The 21,576-nt window shown below is 40.3% G+C and overlaps 2 protein-coding genes across 2 annotated transcripts in view; one reads left to right on the forward strand and one right to left on the reverse strand.

Annotated features, from left to right (window-relative positions):
* PIGK (phosphatidylinositol glycan anchor biosynthesis class K) overlaps nucleotides 1–1,958 on the reverse strand; it is a 63,480-nt gene extending 61,522 nt beyond the window's left edge. Inside the window, exons 1-2 of the mRNA XM_085067858.1 lie at nucleotides 1,799–1,958; nucleotides 350–403 (exon numbers count right to left, since the gene is read on the reverse strand). Coding sequence (XP_084923984.1) covers nucleotides 350–403; nucleotides 1,799–1,897 — 153 coding nt within the window. The 5' untranslated portion in view covers nucleotides 1,898–1,958. The remainder of the gene's footprint in view (nucleotides 1–349; nucleotides 404–1,798) is intronic.
* Nucleotides 1,959–17,434: 15,476 nt separating this feature from the next.
* AK5 (adenylate kinase 5) overlaps nucleotides 17,435–21,576 on the forward strand; it is an 82,054-nt gene continuing 77,912 nt past the window's right edge. The window contains exons 1-3 of the mRNA XM_085067863.1: nucleotides 17,435–17,922; nucleotides 19,628–19,814; nucleotides 20,797–20,964. Coding sequence (XP_084923989.1) covers nucleotides 17,863–17,922; nucleotides 19,628–19,814; nucleotides 20,797–20,964 — 415 coding nt within the window. The 5' untranslated portion in view covers nucleotides 17,435–17,862. The remainder of the gene's footprint in view (nucleotides 17,923–19,627; nucleotides 19,815–20,796; nucleotides 20,965–21,576) is intronic.

Genomic DNA, 21,576 nt, shown 5'->3' on the forward strand with positions numbered 1-21,576 from the left:
ATTCTACCTTTCTGGTCAAAGAGACCAGATTTTTCTGGTATCAGAATTGCACCTTTTTTTTCAATACAGAGTATGCTAATTTAACTATTTTAACACTTTCAAAACTTTTGTTTTATGAATCCTGCCATGGACCTAGACACATTGAGTCCTTGAAATTCAGTCATTTTGAAAAGAAAATTTCATGAAAGTGTAATAAATCTGCAGGCACAATTTCAAATTTATTCATTTCCAAATGTTTATCTTTCCATTTCTTTCAAATGAGCAGGACTCTTGAATGACTGCTGTAAATATGGCTCCTGATGAAAAATCTTCAGCTTTATTGGAGGAAAACAACCTGGACCATGCTTACCAAAACTGCCCAGTTATTCGTATGTCCACTTCTAAAAAACTGTTCCGCTTGATCCTGCAAGATGAACAAAATTTTAGATTTTTCAGCAGTAAGAAAGAAATGGCCACTCATAGTTTTGTTACTTCCACAAGTGTTCAATGCATATGTTTACCACACATTAACACTGAATAAACCTTAGATAAGCTAAATGAGAGGTATTTTTCTCAACCTGTTCTGCACATTTCATGTGAATTAACTGCTACAATACTGAAAAAGAACTATTAGTTACTTGCAGCTTAGTTAAAACAAAAAGTCCACACACCTCTATTTCAAAGGACACTTCAAGAACAAAATAATATGATTTATTGACCAGCAGTTTCATCCTTAATGAGAAAAGGGGCTTGGGTTCAATTCTATTCTCAAAAGCAGGTAAGTGAATCTGCAGTTTTAACCCACTTTAAATCCAAGGTGGTTACATTTATCTTCCAAAATCAGGATCTATGACAGCAACCTTCTGTATAATCTGTGCTCTCCATAGCTCCCACTTTCCTTTGCAGATGAGATTTTTCTTTAACAGAGAGCATAAATCAGGACACACAAAGGGGCTAAGACTTCACAGAGGTAAGGGAATTAGTCTGTCACAGGGCAAGAATCCAAATATGCTGGCTCTTAAATCAGACTCTTAACCCTGAGGGGTTCTGGAATGATGCTTGTGGCCTTACACAAAACACACAGTAACAGAAATCGTGTTTGTTCAAATATATGTAAAGTATATCGTATTTCAAGCTGCAAACAACTTGCAGTCTAATTAGTCATCCAAAAATTGTAATAATACTTCTATTGTTGGGAGTGCGGGGGTTGTCTGGTCCTAGTTGTAATTAATTTCAAGCATAACAACTTGTTAATAACGCGGAATTCAGAAGCAAACAACACTGCAGATGTAGCGTGGGCACAGTGCATTAAGCTAATTGCTGAAACGTGGAATTACTCCCACCTGGCAAACCCACGAGCGCCTGGCACCTGCGGGATGGGCACCGCAGCGGGAGCCGGGACAGCCCAGCCAGGGCCGGCAACGGGCAGCAGACACCCGCTAGAGGTTACAGCGGCGGCCAAAAAGAAACCGAGCTTCAGAAACCCGCAAGAGGATGAAACGTCTGGGGTTTTGTAACTTTAGCAGCTCGAAGGAGGCACACGCGGCTGCCCGCATTCGGAGTTCCGCCCACCGGGCGAGCCGGGCGGGGCCGAGAGGGGAGAGCGCGCCAGCCGGGGAGGCAGCGCTGGGGGCTGCGGCTCAGTGTCGGTGCCCATCGCGGTAACACAGCCCCTGCTGCGCGCCGGCAGCGCCTCCGGACAGCTCCGCGGGCAGTGCCTTGCGCACTGCGGAGGGGAGCAGATGGGGCACCGGCAGCACCGAGCCCGCGGCGCCGCCCGCCCGCTCTCAGCCCCGCCGCTGCTCCCCCAGCCCCGTACCTGGAGGCCGCCGGCCAGCGCTGCGCCGCAGCAGCCCAGCAGCAGGAGCAGCGCGGCGGGGGCACGGGCCCGAGAGGCGCCGGGCACGGCGGCAGCCATCTCAGCCCGCCTCCTGCGCGGGCTCGGCTCCGCGGCCGCCGGAAGGGGGGCGGCGGCCTGTGCGCAAGTTCCGCGGGGCGGGGAGTGCCGCTGGCCCGGGCCGGCCCGGGCTGTCCTTTGCCCGCTCCCGCCGGCCCGGGCTCGGCCCGGTCCGCTGCCGCTGCCCCTCGCTGCCCCCCGTGCTCGGAGGAGCAGTGCCCCTGCTGGGAGCACGCCGGGCGCTCGGTCACACACAGAGCTCCCGAGGCCGGCCCGCTCTAGCGCGGTGTTGCGGAGCAGAGGCGGTAATGGCAGCATGTCTGGCCGTTGCCTTGCGCACACGAGTTTATCGTGGCTCGGTCTGAGCTGGGGCTGGAAAACACGGGCCGCGCATCTCGCCTTTGGCTCGGTGGGCTGTGCGGGTGAAAGAGCGGCCGTTTCTCTCAGCCGCCTCCCAGAAAATACGTGAAATCTCTCTCTTTGGGGTCACTAAGAGGCAGGCAATGGCGAGCTGTGGGCCGAGGGTGTCCTTAGGTCTTGGTGGCCACAGGGCTCTCCTTGGAGAGCGGAGGGGACAGCTCAGGAGAGGGATGCTTTTGGCGAGGGAGGGAGTGGGATCCGAAGGTAGAATTTTTTCTTTTCTCATGAAGCCTTGCTATAGCTTTGCCTTCAGCGCCTGCATCCCTCAGTGCTGACAAATCATCACATTTTTATTTCAATCTATTGAACCACTTGGTATGATTCTTTTATTTCTACTATCTCATCTTGTCACTGCGTTGTTCAATTGCCTGATGCCTTCCATTAGTGAAGATGCAGAATCTGCCCTGAACCATGGAAGCTATTTCCTGCTCTGTGTACTTGTCACCCGTAATGACTTTCTCAGACAGGAGCATATTTCCACATATTGATGTTGGAATTTCAATAGCATCACACTTGCTGTTTTAAAGCATCACTGGTTTCCTTGACAAAAATAATCACCTGTTGTTAGATCGTATGTACTCCCTTTGGAATAGTGTAGCCACCAGCTCCTGCTGTGCCTGAACCTGTCTCCTGTGGGAGCCTATTGGGAAAAGTGCTATAGTTGTCAATGTCTTTTGGTGCCTGCTTGTAAGCTGCGCTGTTTATCTTCTTGTGACAGAAAGCTAAATTAATTTAGGGCCAAGCTTAAGCTTTTTTCTTTCCCTTTAAATGCTTCCACTTAGGTATTTTGATCATTCTCAGATGTGCTCAGGATGTGTCAGTAATTCTAAAGGATCTCTCCAAGCATGTATTCATGCAGTTTGATGAACTGGTGAGTTGATTTCATGCACTTTGACTCACATAGCACCTCATTACCTTTCAGCTCCCATGTGGAGTTGGCCAGAAAACATGACAGGTCTGAGCCTCTGACTGAAGTTCTTTCAGTTAAGCTTACTTCCTTGCTCTTTGCAATTATTATAAATATTCATCCTTAGATAACATAGATTTTAGTTAACAGCTTTTCACACAGAAATAATGTCAGCAGCTGATGATGTATCCTGATGATGCATCATTGAACCAGACATCTGTCCTGATGTTAGTACCATATAAAAAGTTCTGTCAGATACATCCAAAAGGTGACTTTTGGCTTACAGAGAAGCATTCCTGACCTAAGAAATAATGAACATCTATTCTGGGAATAAAATTTAAAATCATCCTATTTGCTTAAAAGCTCCTGAACCTTCTGAAATTTGTATCACAGGTGTGATACATCCTCTAGAATGCTAGATTTTATAGATTTAGTAACATTCTGTTAAGGTCACTGTGTATGATGTGCTACTTAAGAAAAGAAATTAAAAAAGTGGAAAAAACTCCTCGTGTCATTGGAATGATATAAACATAGGTTATCCCCTGTGGACTGTACAAACAGACATCTACTGCTTGGGTTGAGCAATTAAGAACTGTAGCAAATTTGCCCTACATGAAAGATCACTTGTATTTCTCATGGTAACATGTAGTTGGGTTTGCAATTGACAGGAAGGTTCAGCTGGCTCCTGTAAAAAGATGTACAAGGGCAGCTGCAGACTCCAGCTCTTGTGTCACTTGCAGTGTGTGAGCAGTGTTTGGATTAAGTACAGCCACCCTGCAGGGGTTTGATTGTAGGTGTTCAGGTCGTATTGCTGCTTTTCCATCCCAGGACAGAGACAGCACTGAGTTAGGGCAAACTCAGTTGCACAAGCTCATTGGAATATTCCAGAAGAATGGCCGTTATTCCTTCTGATTTATATGCTGTGTAATACAGTGCCTTGCCTTTTTAGGTCTGTCTCTGGTTTGTCTTCTGAATTCCCCTAGCCTGCTTGAGTGTATTTTCTAATGGATCTACTTCTATCTCTTATTTCTTTACAGACTCAGTCTTTCATGGGCTTCAGTATTCATCAGACATGCATGAGTGTGCCAGTGCTTCAGGCATTATCCTGGAGGTGGTATCACTTCTCCTTTTTTTTCTCCAGTAAGACAGTACCAAAAGCTTTGTCCTCATTTTTTTCATCTTTATTCCCTTAGGCAGCTCTCAGTACAGACTTGGTGTTTGCTTCCATGCCTGTACAGGATTTTTTTTTGTCTGGAAGTAAAGCTCTATGCTGTCTGCTTCTGTTTCTTCATTCTACTTTGTTTCCATGCTAATAACAGTATTTTTCATCCTCTGAGTGTCTTTAGCTTGACCTTTGCCACAGTGTGTCTTGTACTTCACGGTGAGTAATTAGAAAGGACACCAAATGCGTATCCCAAAATGATTTGTAATTAACTGTTTAAAAGGCTGCTGTAACTGCAGCTGGTATTCACATTGGTGCACATCTTGGTGTCCTTCCAGATTCTTTCCTCCTCCAGCAGGTTGCTCAGGCCCAAATCCTCTAATCTATACCCTCTAGAAATTGCCCTTTGTGAACCATCTGTCAGCTTGCTTCTGTCCAGCATGGAGCAAACAAGCCTTGCCTTCCACTGAGGAGGAGCAGCAATCCCAAGTGTAACCCCATAAGCTCCTAAAATAGGGGTTTTTAATACTAGAATTCACCTGACATTTTTGATCACAATTTTTTTTCTATACCAAAATAACAGTTAAATAACCATTGGGTTTTCTGTATTAAACTTGGTTATATTACCTATTTGTATCATAATGTATCTCTTCCTTTTTCTGTACTCTTGATCACTGTTCTGTGTCTGCTTTCCTGTTTGCATTAGACTAGCATTTACTGGCTGATAATTGTCTACTGTATAAGAGAAAAAATGTATCTTTGTCTAAGAAAAATTAAAATAAGCTCTTGCAATGATGTGAGTCAACAAGAGCAATTCTTAAGGAATCATCAATAATAGCTTGACTCTACTATCTCACTTAAAAATGCGGATTTATTGCTTTCTTCATTTTGGCTGTCAATACAATAGATTAAAAAAATGCCAAAACAAGTCTACTGTAATTTTGTATCTTAGCTGATAAAATGGCAACAGTAATTAAATTATTGATTGATCTTACTCATTTGGGTTTTTTCCCCTTCTTTTAATGGGAGGCTGGCTTGACTACAGAATGTTTGTACTCTGAAAAGATTTACAATAGCAAATTAATACTGACAGAAAAGAGGCAAAATTAATATGGTGAGAGTAATAGAGAGAGAACTTCCAAAGGAGAATTATTTGAAAGAGTCTTGCTTCTAATTTTACTGAGCTGAAACAGTTGTACTCAAGTGTGTTTATCGATAGATTCTCTTGGTACTCTGGCTAAACGCAGTTGACCCTACACTTCTGTACATCCATAGCATTAAGTGGCTTAATTCTACATTGGAATTAAACTAGACAGTATTTTTTACTCTTATTTACAAAGTGGGATTATAGACATACTGTTTTACAGACCTTTTGAAGTCCGGATAGAACACAGGCAAAAACCTTGAAGCCTACAATGAAATTCAGTTGGCATTTGTTCTTAAAGAATTAACCATCTACCTTGTCATCAGTTCTGTCATTAATGATGTAAATATTACCAGGTGTGGAATTTCCATACTGTTGAATTGTGTAAACTAGTATTTCATCTTTAGAAGAGATGAATTTACGAGCTATTCCAACTGTTTATTCTGTTGGTAAAAAAATGGTAAAGTATGAGAAAAAAAAACATGGAAAAACAGTGGCAGTTTATTAAGATAGTTTGTTAGGTGCATCACATTTAGTCTTTGTGCATCAGTATTCTTCTCAATAGAAAAAGCTGAAAATATTTTCTCAAAGCATTATTGAGAGAGCAAAATACATGAAAAATACAGCAGTAACCCCTCCCAAATGTATTATCTAACATTATTTAAAATTACCCTCCCCGTTGTATTTTTCCATTAATATTTTTTAAAAGTTCATTCTCAAATAGAAAATTCATGGGCTTCTTAATTAGAAACAAGATAAGAATCTTAATTAAATTACACTAAATAATGCTAAGTTTAGAATCAGTTTTACCCTTGATTTCAAGCAGTGCCTATAACGTTGTGTGTTTTAGAATTGTTAAGAAGTTATCATTTTTATTCCACTGCCAGTTCTGACATCTCTATGATAAATCTCTCCTGTGTCCTGAATACACCAAGTACCTCAGTGTCTCAGCAAAGTCCTCCCTGTAGGGATTGAGCTGAAGTAGACTCAGCTCTGCTGGTTAAATTAACTCAAATAAAGGGCAGTGTTGCTGATAGACTCATTTTAGCTCCCAAACCAATACTTAAAGCTATTGTGTGTACTCAAACTACTCTTCAGCCTGCAATCTAAATATAACCTTTTGTCTTTCAAGTAATTGTCTTCATTTGCAAGCAAGGAGTTTTGTATTCCATTGAGAGCTACTCATCAGCTATATGAGAAAACAAACACAAAACATTTGAAAAAAAAAGCTGAATGCACATCAGCTTTACCTGAAAAAAATTAGTATTATGAAGATCTTATTAGAAATAAGATCTGCAGTGAGCACTGAGTCAACTTCATGAAAGGTTACTCATACTCCAAGTACAATAACACTGATTAACAAATATTTGTACAGTGACTAAAACTGAATCCAGTATATTGCCAGGAAAGGTTATGCAGATCAATGTGTGATGGGTACAGAAATGTTATTTGACTTGATTAGTGGGAGAGTGCACTTGAGAAGCAAAATGTAAGACAAATCAAAAAATAGGCCATTAAGGAATTTAAAGAAATACAATCCATGAAAGGAACAATTTAAAATTTTAAAATGTAAATATGCATGATGATTAATATAATCATTATGCATGTTTATCCAGGAGTTACGGGGAAGAGTAGATTGAAACAGCCCAACAAATTTTTAGGCCAAAGCTTACTTGTACTTTTTAGAGCAGCTGCTCGCAGTGGATCAGCAAACCTTAATAATTTCCCTATCTACTCAAGCTGTGTGAAGCAGAGAGAGCATTTTGTTCCTCTCTTTAGCTTCATTTACCAGGCTACTATGAATCAGGTGGAAAGTGCTCATGCTGAACTACACATGGAGTATCCTTCAACATACTACAAGTTCTAGCCCCATGCTCTTGGAAATTAAAAGTATCTGTTTCTGTGAGCTCATTTACCAGAACCTCTTCCCAAGCAGAAATGCCAGAATGACTTCATAAATTGAAATCATAGTGCTTGGCAGCCAGGCTTTGCTCTGATTTAGAAAAATGAAGTATTTTTGAAATTTCTGTCTGCGCAGATCAGTAAAGGGCCTTTTCACCATGACAGTGCTGGCACTCAGTGCAAGGTGGAATTTTACTTTAAAAATTAAATGAGCTATTACTAAGCAGAAAGTCTGGAAAAAGCCATAACATATTCAGCAAGAAAGTAAATCAATGACTTGTCAATCCACCAAATACTTCCTTTCTTAAAAGCCAAATTGTGTGGCCTAAGTTAAGGAAGATAGTGTGCAAAGTGAGGAGAACTGCTCACGCAAGAATGCACTGTTATGAAGCCTATGAAAGTTTTTCTATATTGTTTTGCAACCAATGAGTAAAGAATCCAAGCTACTCCTTTTTAACCTGTCTTTTATCTTTGTGCTATGGACTGTATCCTGATGAGATTCCTAACTGAAAGAGACCATCAAGAAAAAGACCTAGTGATAACTGGAATTATCAATACATGAATATGTGCCCATCATTTCTGTGTATCAGTTAATGACCTTTTACATTTTAAGGCAGGCATTCGAATTTACATGTTCATTCAAGGTGATGGATTTTTGCATGGAGGAAAGACACCAATCAGTCAATCAGTTTCAATTAATCAGTGCCTTAATGGATGCATTTGCAAAAGTATTATGTCAGCAAAAATCACCTTCTTGCACTTGAACTCTCGTAGTTGTCAAGGATTTCCTTAAACAAAATTTCTCCCATTATAATATCACATAAAAGCTAAAAAAAAAAAACCCTTGCATTTTAGCTGCATATTTATATTAAATATATAGCTAAAAAAATAATAATACATATCTTTACCAGGTACAGAAATCTAAGGATTCCAGATCTAAGTTTCACAAACAGAACAAGTTAAGATTATTCTTTTCAGAATAATGACATCAAAATCATTATATGAGGTCAAGGATACATAACTTTACTTACTACTTAGCTTTTGAATAAAGATTGTAATCATTTGACATTGTCACATGTAAAAATAATTAATGCTTTTTAGCTGGAAAGATCTCAAAGTACTCAGTGTTAATTTCATGTCATGTTGAACCTGGATACTTCAAACACTTCAAAAATTTGGGATGTTGCTAATTTATATTCATTTTTGCTTTCATCTGATTCTGTTTGCCTGCATATTTCCATAAGATTAGGAAAACAGATTATTTTTTTTATTGCTGTATATTACCATGTTGTAAGATGCATTCTGAATTCAGATTCTTTTCCATGGATCGATTTTTGTCTCAAAGAACTAAGGAGACAGAACATATTTTGCCTTCCTTATATCCTCATCTAGGAATCAGAATAGTATGAACTATCTTTTCCATTTCCTGCTGTAATTCTGTTTCTAGTTATGATGGTCTAAAATTGCCATATTTGTTTTCACAAATCCTTTTGTGAAATAAATTACTCTTCATTCCTTATGCTATTTCTCTGCTGTGAATTCTAGAAAAAATATATTTTCTCTCTCATAGGGGATCATCATATATTCATAAATCAAAAATTTGTTTTGGAAAGGAATTCTGTCTCTTTGTGTACTGGTAATATTGAATGGTAAAACCATGATATTTTCCCAGAAATTGCTCACATTTCAATAAAAGAACTCAGCTAGGGAAGCTGTACATTCTACCTCTACAGTTCATGTTTCCCTTTTCCCTAGCCCAGAGACTGATAGAGTAAGATTCCAATATAAAGCCAGGAAAATGCAGTAGAATATCAATCATTTTCAATCAATGTACATAGAAAAATGTCAGCTACACTACAGGGTAATTCACAAAACTGTTTCCAAAACTGGTCAGAGGTGATTTAGCTGTGTAATGTAAAGAAAGAAGTAATTTAAAGGATCGTTAATTATTCAAGTATTGTCCAAATAATACCAACTCAGCTGTAAACCAATGATCATTTTGTCAAATACACAAGAGATAAAACAGGGTTTTTTAATTCTTGAACATTTTTTAATAAATTAGTAAACCAAACTACCGAGTTTCTTACTTTTACAGCTGTGTCATTTTATAGTAACCTGCCTCTCCTGATAAGGAGTTCCCACAGGAGCAGAACTTTGCAAGGAGTTCTCCTGAAAACATCTATCCTTAATTAGCTTCTCCTGAAGCCTGCCTTGTGTCATGACTCCAACATCCAGCCAAGGTGGATTATCTTTCCAGACCAAGGAAAGCTTTCCAACTGCCTAATCTCTTACAAGATATTAGTAAGGCAGAGCCAAGGGTACTGGGAAGTTCAACAAGTACTTCATTTTATTGAGTAGCATGACAAGAAAAAAAAAAGGTTTTGGTGATTCAACAAGTGCTGAAGATTATTAGTGATTTCAAATCTTATAAACTACATGGTGTTAGGCTCTATCAAATACTAGGCTAAACTCTTTTCTTCCATTTAGCCAGGAGTTTTCAACTCATGCTATATTGAACTTGAGATCAAGTTCAACCCTCATGTGAAAGTTCCACCAACAGTTATCTTTGCTAATAAGCCATCTGGCAGGGTGTCAGCTTCTATGGAAAACAGGTGTTTGATCCAATTCTCATTTGTTATACTGTCAGGAAAGCATTCACTAAAGTTGGTGACTAAATTCAGACAGTGTTCTTATACATCAGCAGAAAGACAGCATGAATTTCAAATTAACATTAAAACATTTCTATGGTTAAAACACTTGCCAGTTTTTCTCACGTCTCTCAACTTACCCCATTGTATCTTCAGGTGCAATTTCTATATCTTGCCCACATTCTATGTTCTGGTTTGTATCTAATTATTACATAATGTGCATATTTTAATCTCTAGATACTGCATTCTATTCATTGCAGTGCAAGAACAAGAAGTTAAAGGGATGAGTTCAAGAACATTAGATCATTAAAAAATGACTTGGGCAAAATTAAAATCCTCCCCCCCACAAAATGTGTTCCTTACAAGAGAATTCAGAGTTGTGGGCCAATACCTGCCAAGGTCACAGCCTTCCTAGGTCTAGAAAAGAGGATTTGGACGACGATTTCCCACTTTATTATGGAATATAAAAAACAAAGAGAGCTTTAGCTGTAGAGAAACTAACAAGGAAAATTAAACACCCATGGCTGACCAACATTTTGACAGCTACTGCTTTGTGCTGAATACTGGATACACACTGAATATGAAAATAGGCAACTCTACTTTTTACCAAAATACTACAGTTACCACCACGGTCTCTTTCGACAAGAGAACATGCCAACATTATTCCATTGTGAATCTTAATTACAAAAAAATTGCCATGTCACAAAACAAGGTTTTTTTTTTTTTTAACATTAATTTTGTTCCTTGGCATACATGTACACCCTGACCAAAATTAATAGTACTTTTATCTGAGTACAGTGAAACAAAAATCTGTATTTATAAATACCTTTCATACAAGAAAATAGCCCATCCAGGAATCCTTCTTGATCCTAGGTAAGAACAAATTATTTCAACCTAAATTGCACCTCTTTCCTTTTGACTTGACATCACAATGTTGTGTGCCACGGTAAAGATACAAGCATCCAAAAATGTTGAACATTTCTCAGTGTGAGCAATCCCTGAAATCATTCTGTGACTTTTCTAAGCCCTTCATACAGGAAGTTGGTATTACTTGCAATTCATTTAGCTTTCTATTTAAAAAAAAGTCAATATGCTTATCTTTTCAAGAGCAGTACTTTGTGAAAGATGATTTTCAAGTAGGGAAGATTTTCACTGTATTCCTGAATAACAAGTTATAGAAATAATGTCGTAAGGCACTGGTCCATTTAACCACTGAAAGAAAACCCAAATGCTAAGTAACTGGGGCTTGTACTTTCTAACAATCTTGAGCTCCGTAGTGTTCCCAGGATGAAGTCTATAGCAGTGCTTGAATTCTTTTCTATTCCCACTATCACCACCCACAAGTCATTATTCAGTTCAAGCCTGTTTTATTGACTGAATTTTGCTGTGGTTTTTTGTGGTTTTTTGTGGGTTTTTTTCCCTACAGCTACACAAATTCCCTTAGCTCATAAAGAGTAAACTAGATGAACAGAAATTATTAAATGGGGACAATACATAGATTAGAACCTTAAAATCTGTGGTTGGATCCATAGGACTTTATTGGAAAAAAAATCAGACTACATTTATAAGTTTTTCAAAATTCAGTATCTGCTGATTTGAAGTATTTATTAATCAGTTAATGAAAAATTGTAATTGAGGAATAGAAAATAATCCTCCCAAAGAGCAATTTCTGTAACACTGTGGATAGAGGGGGAGAGATTCAGTTTAACTGACATAAAATAACGCAAAAAGCGTCAAGAAGCTGTAATGGATCAAACAGAAAGTCTGTGTAAGCCCTCAATCTGTGTTCTCCCCGATAGAGATCAGCTGCCTTAGGGACAAGGAAAACTTTTACACAACCGCCTGCCTTACATCTCTCAGAGATTTAAGGACTTCCTGAGGTAGCAACCTTGAATCTATTAAGTTACATAATGCTGCTCAATATCCTCATACTACCTAATTATTATAAGCCAAATCAAGGGTAAAAACTTAAATGCAAAAATATGAATTGTAATTGGGAATTATTTAAAAAACGTTAACGAGACAAAGCACTGCAATTTGCCTTGAAAATAAAGATACATAAGAATAAGAAAAACATCTACTGCAAATACTTGAAGCTGCAAGAAATATATGTGAGACATTTAAGAACGGTTTTAAAAATGAAAAGGGAAACAAAACGACATAAAATCCAATGGTCAGAGGTGTGCAACAGCATTTAACAGAGCTGTTTTTCTGAACAAAGAAAGAAAAGGATCCTAACAATATTAGTGGAATATGCTTGCATAGATTTATCAAAAGCAATTGAAAGACTTCACTAAATATTTTTTTCTGTATATAGAGAAATGATCAGATGTTGCAATTATAACATAGCATGATAATGAAACATTCTCCGTTAGAATTGTAGTCAAGTAAGTTTTATAAATAGCAGTCACTAAAAATAACTGAGTAAATCTGCATATTTGGATAAGTTGTATTGGAGTTTTAAAACAGCTGGAAAAGACAGGAAAGAGAAAAAATTAAAAAGGGACTCCAAGAACTCTTGAAATACTCACATTCTGGGAATATGCTAGACCAGTACTTTCTAAGGGTGGTGGCATAGGGAATTATAGCCCTGGCCATCTAATATGGAACTTAGTGAAAAACCACAACTGATGATAACATACTGGAATATAGCTTATATTAAATTTAATTAATACCTGTCAATGCCAGCTTCTGGAAAAAAGATCCTCTCAGATCTACACACAGATACTTGTTCAAGAATGTTTCCTCTCAAATCTACACATGGATACTTGTTCAAGAAGGTTTCTTTTGGCTGATGAAGAAAAAAAGGGCTGATCTGATGGCATTTTCTTACTGCTGCAAGATATTTTCTTTAAGAAACCTGAGTGAATCAAAATAAATGCATATATATTTAATGACTAATTGACTGGCCTCAAAAGTGAAGTGTAAATGGGAAATACTAAGTGAGTTTCTGTTTTGATCCCATGGGAACTGTGTTTTGGCCATGTGCTGTATAATATTTGCACTGATTATCAAAACCAAAGAAAATCACTGGTACCAGTGGCAGATAACAAAGACTGAAGTGGGAATTCCCAAGAGGGACAGCTCAGTGGTACGGAGCATGCTGATTTCTTGGTAAACCAGATGCAACCAAATATATGAAGTCATACATCAAAGAATAAAGTGCAGGTGTTGATGCTCCAGTGGAGGAATCTGTGAGAGAAAACAGTGGAAAGCAGAGCTGCTGGGAGTCTGCCAGGCAACCAGCTAAGGGTGAGCCCTATTGCAACACCACGGCAGAGCACAAATTCAGTCCACCAGCAGGAAAACAACAGAAAGAGGGCAGTGAGGATGCCACAGGCAGGCTGGAACAGCAGAATAGTGTGTACTGTTTGATGCCTTTGCTCAATATGTGTTTTGATAAATTGGAGAGTTCAGGGAAGGGTCACAAGATGATAATACTGTAATTGAAAAATAAAAACTACAGCTATTTGGTTTATCATAACAAAGATGGACTTGATCATAGCATTTCTTTAAAATGTTTTCTTCTCAGCAGATTGAAATATGTATCCTCAGACTTTTAAGTGGTGCAATCTTCTTTCTTCCCTCCCATGTTCTATTCATCTTGGTGTCCTCAAAAGTTATGTAAAATGGTAATTCTGGGACTTAGTGAAATCTAGATGTCGAGATCAGATTTTTCTAGGTAGATTTTTCACTACCTTTCAATTAGTGATTTAATTCACTTAAGTAACATGTTCAAGTATCAGTAGAAAAGAAAAAAAGATCCATCAGAGTGGAAAACAAAGGTGGGGGAAATATTAAGCGTAAAAGATAGTTAACAACATAACAACACTGTAGCGAAAGAGTTCAGAAACAGATTTCTCATAAAAATGAAAAGATCATTTTAGCAATCTTGGATTAATTTATACCAGAGTAAGCATAATATGAGGCTGCAAGTAAGTTCCAAATTTACATTAAAATGCATACCATTTCTGGATCAGAAGCATGTAATTCAGCATATTCTATTAAAAAGGCTGCACATAATTGGTTTACTTACAGAATCTACAAATTCAAGCTATCGACATATCAGCCTGTATAAGCACATCAACCCAAGGACATTGGTTCTGATTTAATAAAGACATCTAGCAGAGCAGCAACTTGTGTGAGAAATCCAGCCACTAGTGCTTGAACAGGCACTAGACAAAAAAAATAAATGTTTATAAAATACTGGGGCATTCTGAAGTGATTTTTGAAAGCACAGAACCTAATTAAGGTTTGACTGAAGGCTATGGGTGTTGTGTAATTGGTTTAACCAAGAAGAATAGAAGGCCCAGAACACCATATTCCAGCTGATCCCTGGAAATACTAATTTTGTATTAGTGCAGCTTAATGTAGCTCCTGGAGGAAACAAGAAGAATGAGAATGGAATATACCCAATGGTATAGGATCCATAAGAAGTTTTCAAGATGAATTTCAGAAATGTATCATTTTGATAGCAAAATTTTGTTCTTTTTATTGTAGCTTTTTCCCCTCCAGAAAAGGTAGGAAATAACCAAAGTGATCCTTCTGCCTCACCCAGTACCCTGAAGAGCTGCCTGCACCTTCAGGGATGGGCAGTGCCCTGGAGCTCAAATGAATTCCCATTTCCATGAGCACTTTTGCACCCTGAGTTATTTTCTAAGGCAGTAAAACCATTTCACTCCCACCTGCACTCTTGATCAGACACTTACAGAACAAAGAGCTCACCTTCTAACAGCTCCCTTTCCGTTACCTGCACAACAAATAACCCAGCTTTTCATGCCCCTTTAGCTCCTCTATGCTTAATCTTTCACTACCAATGTTCTTCAGAGCGTTTGAGAAGCTTCCACCTGCGACCCTGCTTCAATATGGGGATTCTTCTGACAGCAAACACATAACAAATTGCTTCTAGAAGGAGGTACAGTATTATTAGATCCAAAAAATCCTTTCCAGATACATTTCACACATTCAGTCTGATAGATTTCCTAAATGGCTGTTTTTGTTCTGAGGTGGTAATTTCTGCAACACAGGATTTGATTTTGTGCAACAAAACGGCAATTATTATTTTGAATAATAATTAAGATGTGCATAATGAGAATAGTTTTATAGCAGGACAGCTAAAGTTTTTTATTTTCTGTTAGCATTATCTAACTGAGCAAAATGCCTGGAAGCCTACAGTTAAAAAATGACAAGTGGGACAAGACTGTACACAAACATATTTCACGTTCCTGAGGAAGATGCCATGGAAGGCATGTGAAAGGAAGTATTTTTCTCTTGCCAAACCAGGACATTGGATGAGACACTAGTTTACCCATAAATGTTGAGTATATAAAAATATATATTCTAAAAGCCTTTAAATAGAATTTACTGAATGCAATGATAATATAGATTTTTCTTTTTTGTATCAAGAAACAAATAAAAAAAAAGTAAACCCACAAAAATGCCAAAACCACAGCTCTGTGTTCCTAAATAGAATGGCTTCTTCTAGTAGACCTCCTTAGCAAAGACCTTATTTTAAGAAAATATCTATTTAATTTAATTCCATCTTCCTCTTGTCAAGCTTCATTTAAGGTCTTTTAAAAGTAATTATACCTCATATCTTTTGATTAAGGCATTGGAGGCTACTCATTTTACTCAATCAAAATTAAGGTATTGTGCTTTTCAATGAATTTGCATTTGGATGGATTAAAATTTTAGCAGAAGAAAGTAGGGTTAAAGCCATATCCAGATTTTATGGAAGGATGAGAAAAACTGCACACGAATGCTGATTAAACTCTCCAGCAAAGACCAAAGTCTTCCTTGAACATATGAGAAGTGTCAATTCAGTGACTGCAGCTTCTCTAAGTAGGCACCACTGGATTCATAGAAACAGGAGCTGGAAAGGCTCTTAAGCTGTCAAAGCCAAGCTTTGCAGGCACACTTCAGCTGTAGTTTTCCAGTAGTTTTGCACTGAAATAGGTTTGCCCAGAGAATTGTGTGTGCCAAAATCCTGGAAGTGTCCAAGGCCACTTTGGATGTGGCCCTGAGCAACCTGATCTAGTGAGTAGCATCCCTGCCTGTGGCAGAGGTTCAAAACTAGATGATCTCTAAGGCTCCTTCTAACCCAAACCATTCTGTGATTCTAGGGATGGGCCACCCAGCAGTCAATTGCTGGGAAGGGACATTAGTTGCAGCCCTTTACATAGAAGCTGCTGGGAGTATTTGGATGACTTGGAAAACCAACCAGTCCAAGTTGTCATTGGAAAAGCACGGGATTGCCTTTGGGCAGCATTTAGCAGCTCGTGGAATGAACAAGGACCGGAAGCCTCTCCAGGAGAAAGAAAAGTGTCTACACAAAAACCTGGAGGCCAGGCTGAGGGAACAGAGGGCAGTTCAACTACAGAAGCAGCAAAACAAGGAACATGGCTGCAGCTGAGAGGAGGAGATTGTCAAACTGATATTGATCCACAAATCATATACAAGGGGGAGAAGCTTCTCAAAAGACACCTGAGAAGACCTATTCAATGTCTGAAAAATAGGGATGTACATACTGAGAGGAGTTGTTCAGTGTTGTTTATAAGCTTGCAATTATGTAACCTATTTGTGTTAGGGCGTGCCTCAGTGCAACTACAAGGATATTCTGTTAGAAAACATAAAAAATTTAAAAAGTAATTGGAACTTCCGATTTGATATAGTAAACTTCAGCAAGTGAAATGTTCTACTCTGACTTCCAGTGTGAAGACTATCACAGCCTATCACAGAAGCCACCCTCTACTTGACATTCCCCAGAGTACATCTAGACTAATGCACCCTGGTTTGGGCTCCCCCGTACAAGAGATGTTGATAAACTGGATTTGATCCCTGTACCAGCCATTCACTTACAAGGTGGACTCGATATATTCTGTAATTATGAGCTGAGTGGACAGCCACAAAGATGGTAAGGGATGAGAGCACTTGTTCTTGAAGACAGGCAGAGGGAACTGGGCTTGTTCAGCCTCTGTGGCAGGCTTAGCACATAGTAGCAGCTCTCCAAGGGCTTGACAGGAAAGGGTCATGAAAATGGAGCCAGGCTCTTCACAATGGTGGACAAGAAACAAATTGAGACATGAGAGGTGATAACTGAATAGGAGAAAACCCTTTTTCACCTCGAAGCCAGACAAGTATGGGTTGCACAGAGAGGCTCTGCAGTCGATAAGACTAGATAAAGCCCTGGGCAACCTGGTCTGACCTCAGGAGCTGCCCTTGCCTTGAGCAGAAGGCTAAACCAGAGATGATTTCAGATCTCTTCCTGTGACTCGCCGATCACAGATGCTCATGACTGATCGTAGTTCGTGGCTTTTCGCCAGCCCAAAGTGTATGAAACGTCTCGCTCCTCAAAACGCCCAAACACCGTGCCGAGGGCAGAGACCGCGTTACACCGGGAGGCTCCTGGTGCGCAGCCCTCCCCGCCGCCGCTCCCCGCGCAGCCGGGAGAGCAGGTCCGCTCTGTGCCGGGGCAGCCTGCCCGCGGCTCGGCGCCAGGCACAGCCCCTCGCCGCCTCCGCTCGGCGCCTCACCGCAGGCACCCCCCGAAACTTTCCCCGGCAGCCTGCGCACGCTCTCGCTGCCCGCCGGGGGAAAACGTGCTCTCTCTCTCTCGCTCCCTCCGTGCAGCGGGCACGGGGAGGCGGGCGGCTGCCTCCCTCCTGCCTCTCTCCTCCCGCCCGCCCGCCCGCGGAAGCCTCGCCGAGGCTCCCGCATTGCACCGCCGCGCCGAGCCGCGCCGAGCCGAGCGCGGGGCTCGGGCTACCCACCCGCCCCGCCGGCGCCCCCGGCCCGGCTGGAGGAATGAGCGCCGGCGAGGCGAAGGAGTATCTGGCCCGCAGGGAGATCCCGCAGCTTTTCGAGGTAGGCGAGGCGCGGGGGGGAGGCGTTTTCCGCCCCGTCGGGGGATGCTCCGCGCCGGGACCCCGCGGCGGGCAGGGCTGAAGGTGGCTGGAAGGACGGAGCGGCCGGGGGCTGCGGGGAGCGGAGCTTGCGCGGGGAGCGGCGCCGCGGAGCGCCGGCAGGCAGCCCGGGCAGGGTGGGCGCTGGCGGTGCGGAGCTGGGGCAGCGCTGCCGCCACACCTGCGGAGCCCCGCGGCCGCGCCCCTCCGCCCGCTGCGGCCCTCCGCCGCCCGGGGTAGCCAACTTGGCTGTCCGTAGGGCACAGCGGCGCCGAGGAACGCAGGCGAGGGGCATCTTTCATCGGTCGGGGGCAAGAAAAAAGCCACAACTATTTAGTGAGGTTTTGTTTTGCTTCCTACAAGTTACCTGCTGCTAATGGCTGATAATTACTTCTCTGTGCAATGTGGATTCCGCTCCCCCCATCAAACATCCTGCCATCTGTATATAAAACACACACATATGTATTTTCCCTTGTCTGTGCTGAAGCTAGACATTTTTCCGTATATTTAAAAATTGCAGGACACAGACCATGCTAACGTTTTAATTACACAGTTAGAATGTGAATGGTTTAACAAGAGATGCAGACAAAACTGGTTTTCTGTAGAGGCTCAATGCTTGAGCTAGCAATTTTTAAAAATTGGTGCATATCTTCTGCCAAAAACCACCGTCAGTTGCTGTGATCAGTTAAGTAGTATCATAAGGGCACAGATGTGTAGCGTTTATATCCTATTTTATAAGCTCAAATATGTGTAAATACCAATTACTGTATAAACTGTAGATAACAACTGAGTAAATCCTGAATTGGAGCTATTTATGTTTACTACTTACACCGACGATTACCCTCAAGTTCATTCACACAAAAATTAGGAAAAGCACAAAGAATAGAAATCATCCTGAAAGACATGCATTGTTAAGGGCCGGTTGGATGCAGCAGTCTTCTGGAGAGGTGAGATGATGACTTATGTATCACTTTGTCAAGGAAATGTGTCAGAAGAGGGCCTGGCAGTCCTTCTTTCACACTCCCCACAATGCTCTTGAGTACGATGAGTGAAGAATTAATACTGTAGAGAGGGCTTGTCTAATGGCTTGAAATTTGTGATCAATTAAATCAGGAAGCACCTATGAATTTTAGAGTTGTGGGTTGTTTTTTTTTTGCCAGTACTGATCAAGATGATATTTGAGTATTTCTTGTGATTTTTAAAAATCCTTTTTTGATTGCTTGTGTAAGTGTTGACAAGAATATGGAAAAGATACTTGTGGCTGCACTGGTCTTTAAGGAAAAGATACATTTTAGTGATATCAAAGACTACGTAGAATATGTAAATTTTGGGCCTCTCTAGCTTGCTTATTGCTCTGCATGTACTTGCCCGTGATAGTCCTAAGAAAAATACAGAATTGTTTTTGCTATTTTCAGGTTTTATTTTTGTGCAAACAGACAACTATAAAGACATAGCCATGAGCTTCCCTTCTGACTAATTTTTATGATGTTGGCAAACCAAAATGGTTTGATTTTTTGCAGGCCTCACTTTTATGCATTGGCTTGAAATAGAGTCTGAATATCAAGGAAGGTGGTGTTTCTCTGTGCAAAGTAAAAGGCAAGGTAAAGGTGCTTGTTTTTTTCCTGGCATCTATCATCATAGTGTATATTTTTGATCTTATATTTCAGAGTCTGTTGAATGGATTAATGTGTTACAAACCCGATGACCCAATTGAATATTTGGAAAGCTGTTTGCAGAAAGTAAAAGAGCTTGGAGGGCCAGAAAAAGTGAAATGGGACACTTTTGTCAGCCCAGAAAAGAAGACCCTACCTCCACTCAATGGAGGACAATCCCGGAGGTCTTTTTTAAGGAATGGTAATGTATTAAATTTAAAAATTATACTATTTCTTCAACTGTGTGTGGTTTTACATCCACTACTGAATTACCTTATACATACTTCTATAGCAGATCATGCTTCATTCTGATTTGCAGTAGGCAAAAGAGTCAAGAATTTTCTTTCCTTGCTTTTTTGGCATTTGTTTTTCTCCTCCTGTAATGGATGCTAGGAGAGAAAATTGTGATCACTTTCCAGCCAAATGATGGATGCTTGCCGTGTAAATGTTCAACACATCAGTGGGGAGATTTCTTGTATCTTACCTAAAACACTTGCAAAGATAGGGGCAGGTCTGACTCAGTGAACTTGGCTCGTGTTTTCAGTTGGTCCTTATGGATGATGTACATACCAACTTCAGTGCAGCTACACTATATGGTTTTTCTAGTTTACACTAAAGCTGTATGCTAATTTACTAAATGCAATGTAAATTATAAACTCTTAGAGAAAGGTGCATCTCATAAAATCTAAGCAGATGTCATACCAAGACCTGTAATTATTTTACTTGTAATGTTAACAAAGAGCAATTAGCTCATCTTTCAGTTGCCATAGTTATTTTTCCTTACCATCCAACATTTCATTAAACTAATCAGCAAGAATACTGTCTCTGTCTCTGTGTACAACATGTATCACTAAAGGAGTCCTGCCTAATAGTAGAGGTTATCTGCACAGTATAAAGCTTTTCTTCTCAAAGCTCACTGCTGAACTCTGGGTGTTATGGGCAGATATTCACAGCAAACCTGATGTGCTTGTAAAGAAACACCAGAGAAAATTAACTCTGAGTTGTTGTGATTTAATAAATTGGTTAATTAAAGGCAAAAAATATTTAATATAGCAACAGCAAACATACAATGTAAAATTATGAGATATTTATACTTTATTTATGATACTTATTTAAATCTGTCTACAGAACAGATTTTGAGTTTTCTATTTCCACAATTCCCAGTTTATCTTACTGTTTTACAGTGATGCCTGAAAACTCGAACTTCCCATATCGACGCTATGACCGACTGCCTCCGATCCAACAGTTTTCCATAGAAAGTGACACTGACCTCTCTGAAACTGCAGAGCTAATTGAGGAGTACGATGTGTTCGACCCTGCCAGACCTCGACCAAAAATTATCCTTGTCATAGGTACGAAGGCAGTCATTTTGACAAGATTTTATCTCTGCTACTTTGCCTTTTGATTTGTACTGTAAATACATTGAATGCTTATATGAATTTAAGCACAAATTTTCCATCTGCCATAGCAAGTGGTGCAGGCCAATTAAGAGTGTGAAATTGTTAGTGTTGGGGATATAGCATCCCAACTGTAAGAATTTTGGGAGTTGCAGCAAGCACCTGCACTTGTGTTCTGTAGACTGGATGCCTCTTAGCAGCTGGAGAGCTCATGGTTTGCTTATGGAGCACACCTGCCAGTTGGATTTCATCTTAACTAAACTTGGCTCATGCATTTCAAGGCAGCAGCACCATGTGAACCAAAGTGCTCTTCCAAAGCAGGCTTGGGATTGAACTAAAATGCTATCGTAGATAGATCAACTCAAAGCTGATCACAAAGAAAGATATTTTAAAATATTGTGTAAGCCAGTTCAAAAAGCTGATAGGGAACTGCTGTCCTCTATATTTAGACCCTTGTCAAATTATCGGTATGTCCTACTGGAGTGAGAATACATGGTTGCAAGTTCATTGCATTGATAAATTAATCCCTAGGTCCATTTGGCGAATGAATCCCGTTCCAGCTTCACA

The sequence above is a fragment of the Lichenostomus cassidix genome, chromosome 8 (assembly GCF_008360975.1).
Source record: "Lichenostomus cassidix isolate B80296 chromosome 8, HeHo_3.0, whole genome shotgun sequence".
NCBI lineage: Eukaryota > Metazoa > Chordata > Aves > Passeriformes > Meliphagidae > Lichenostomus > Lichenostomus cassidix.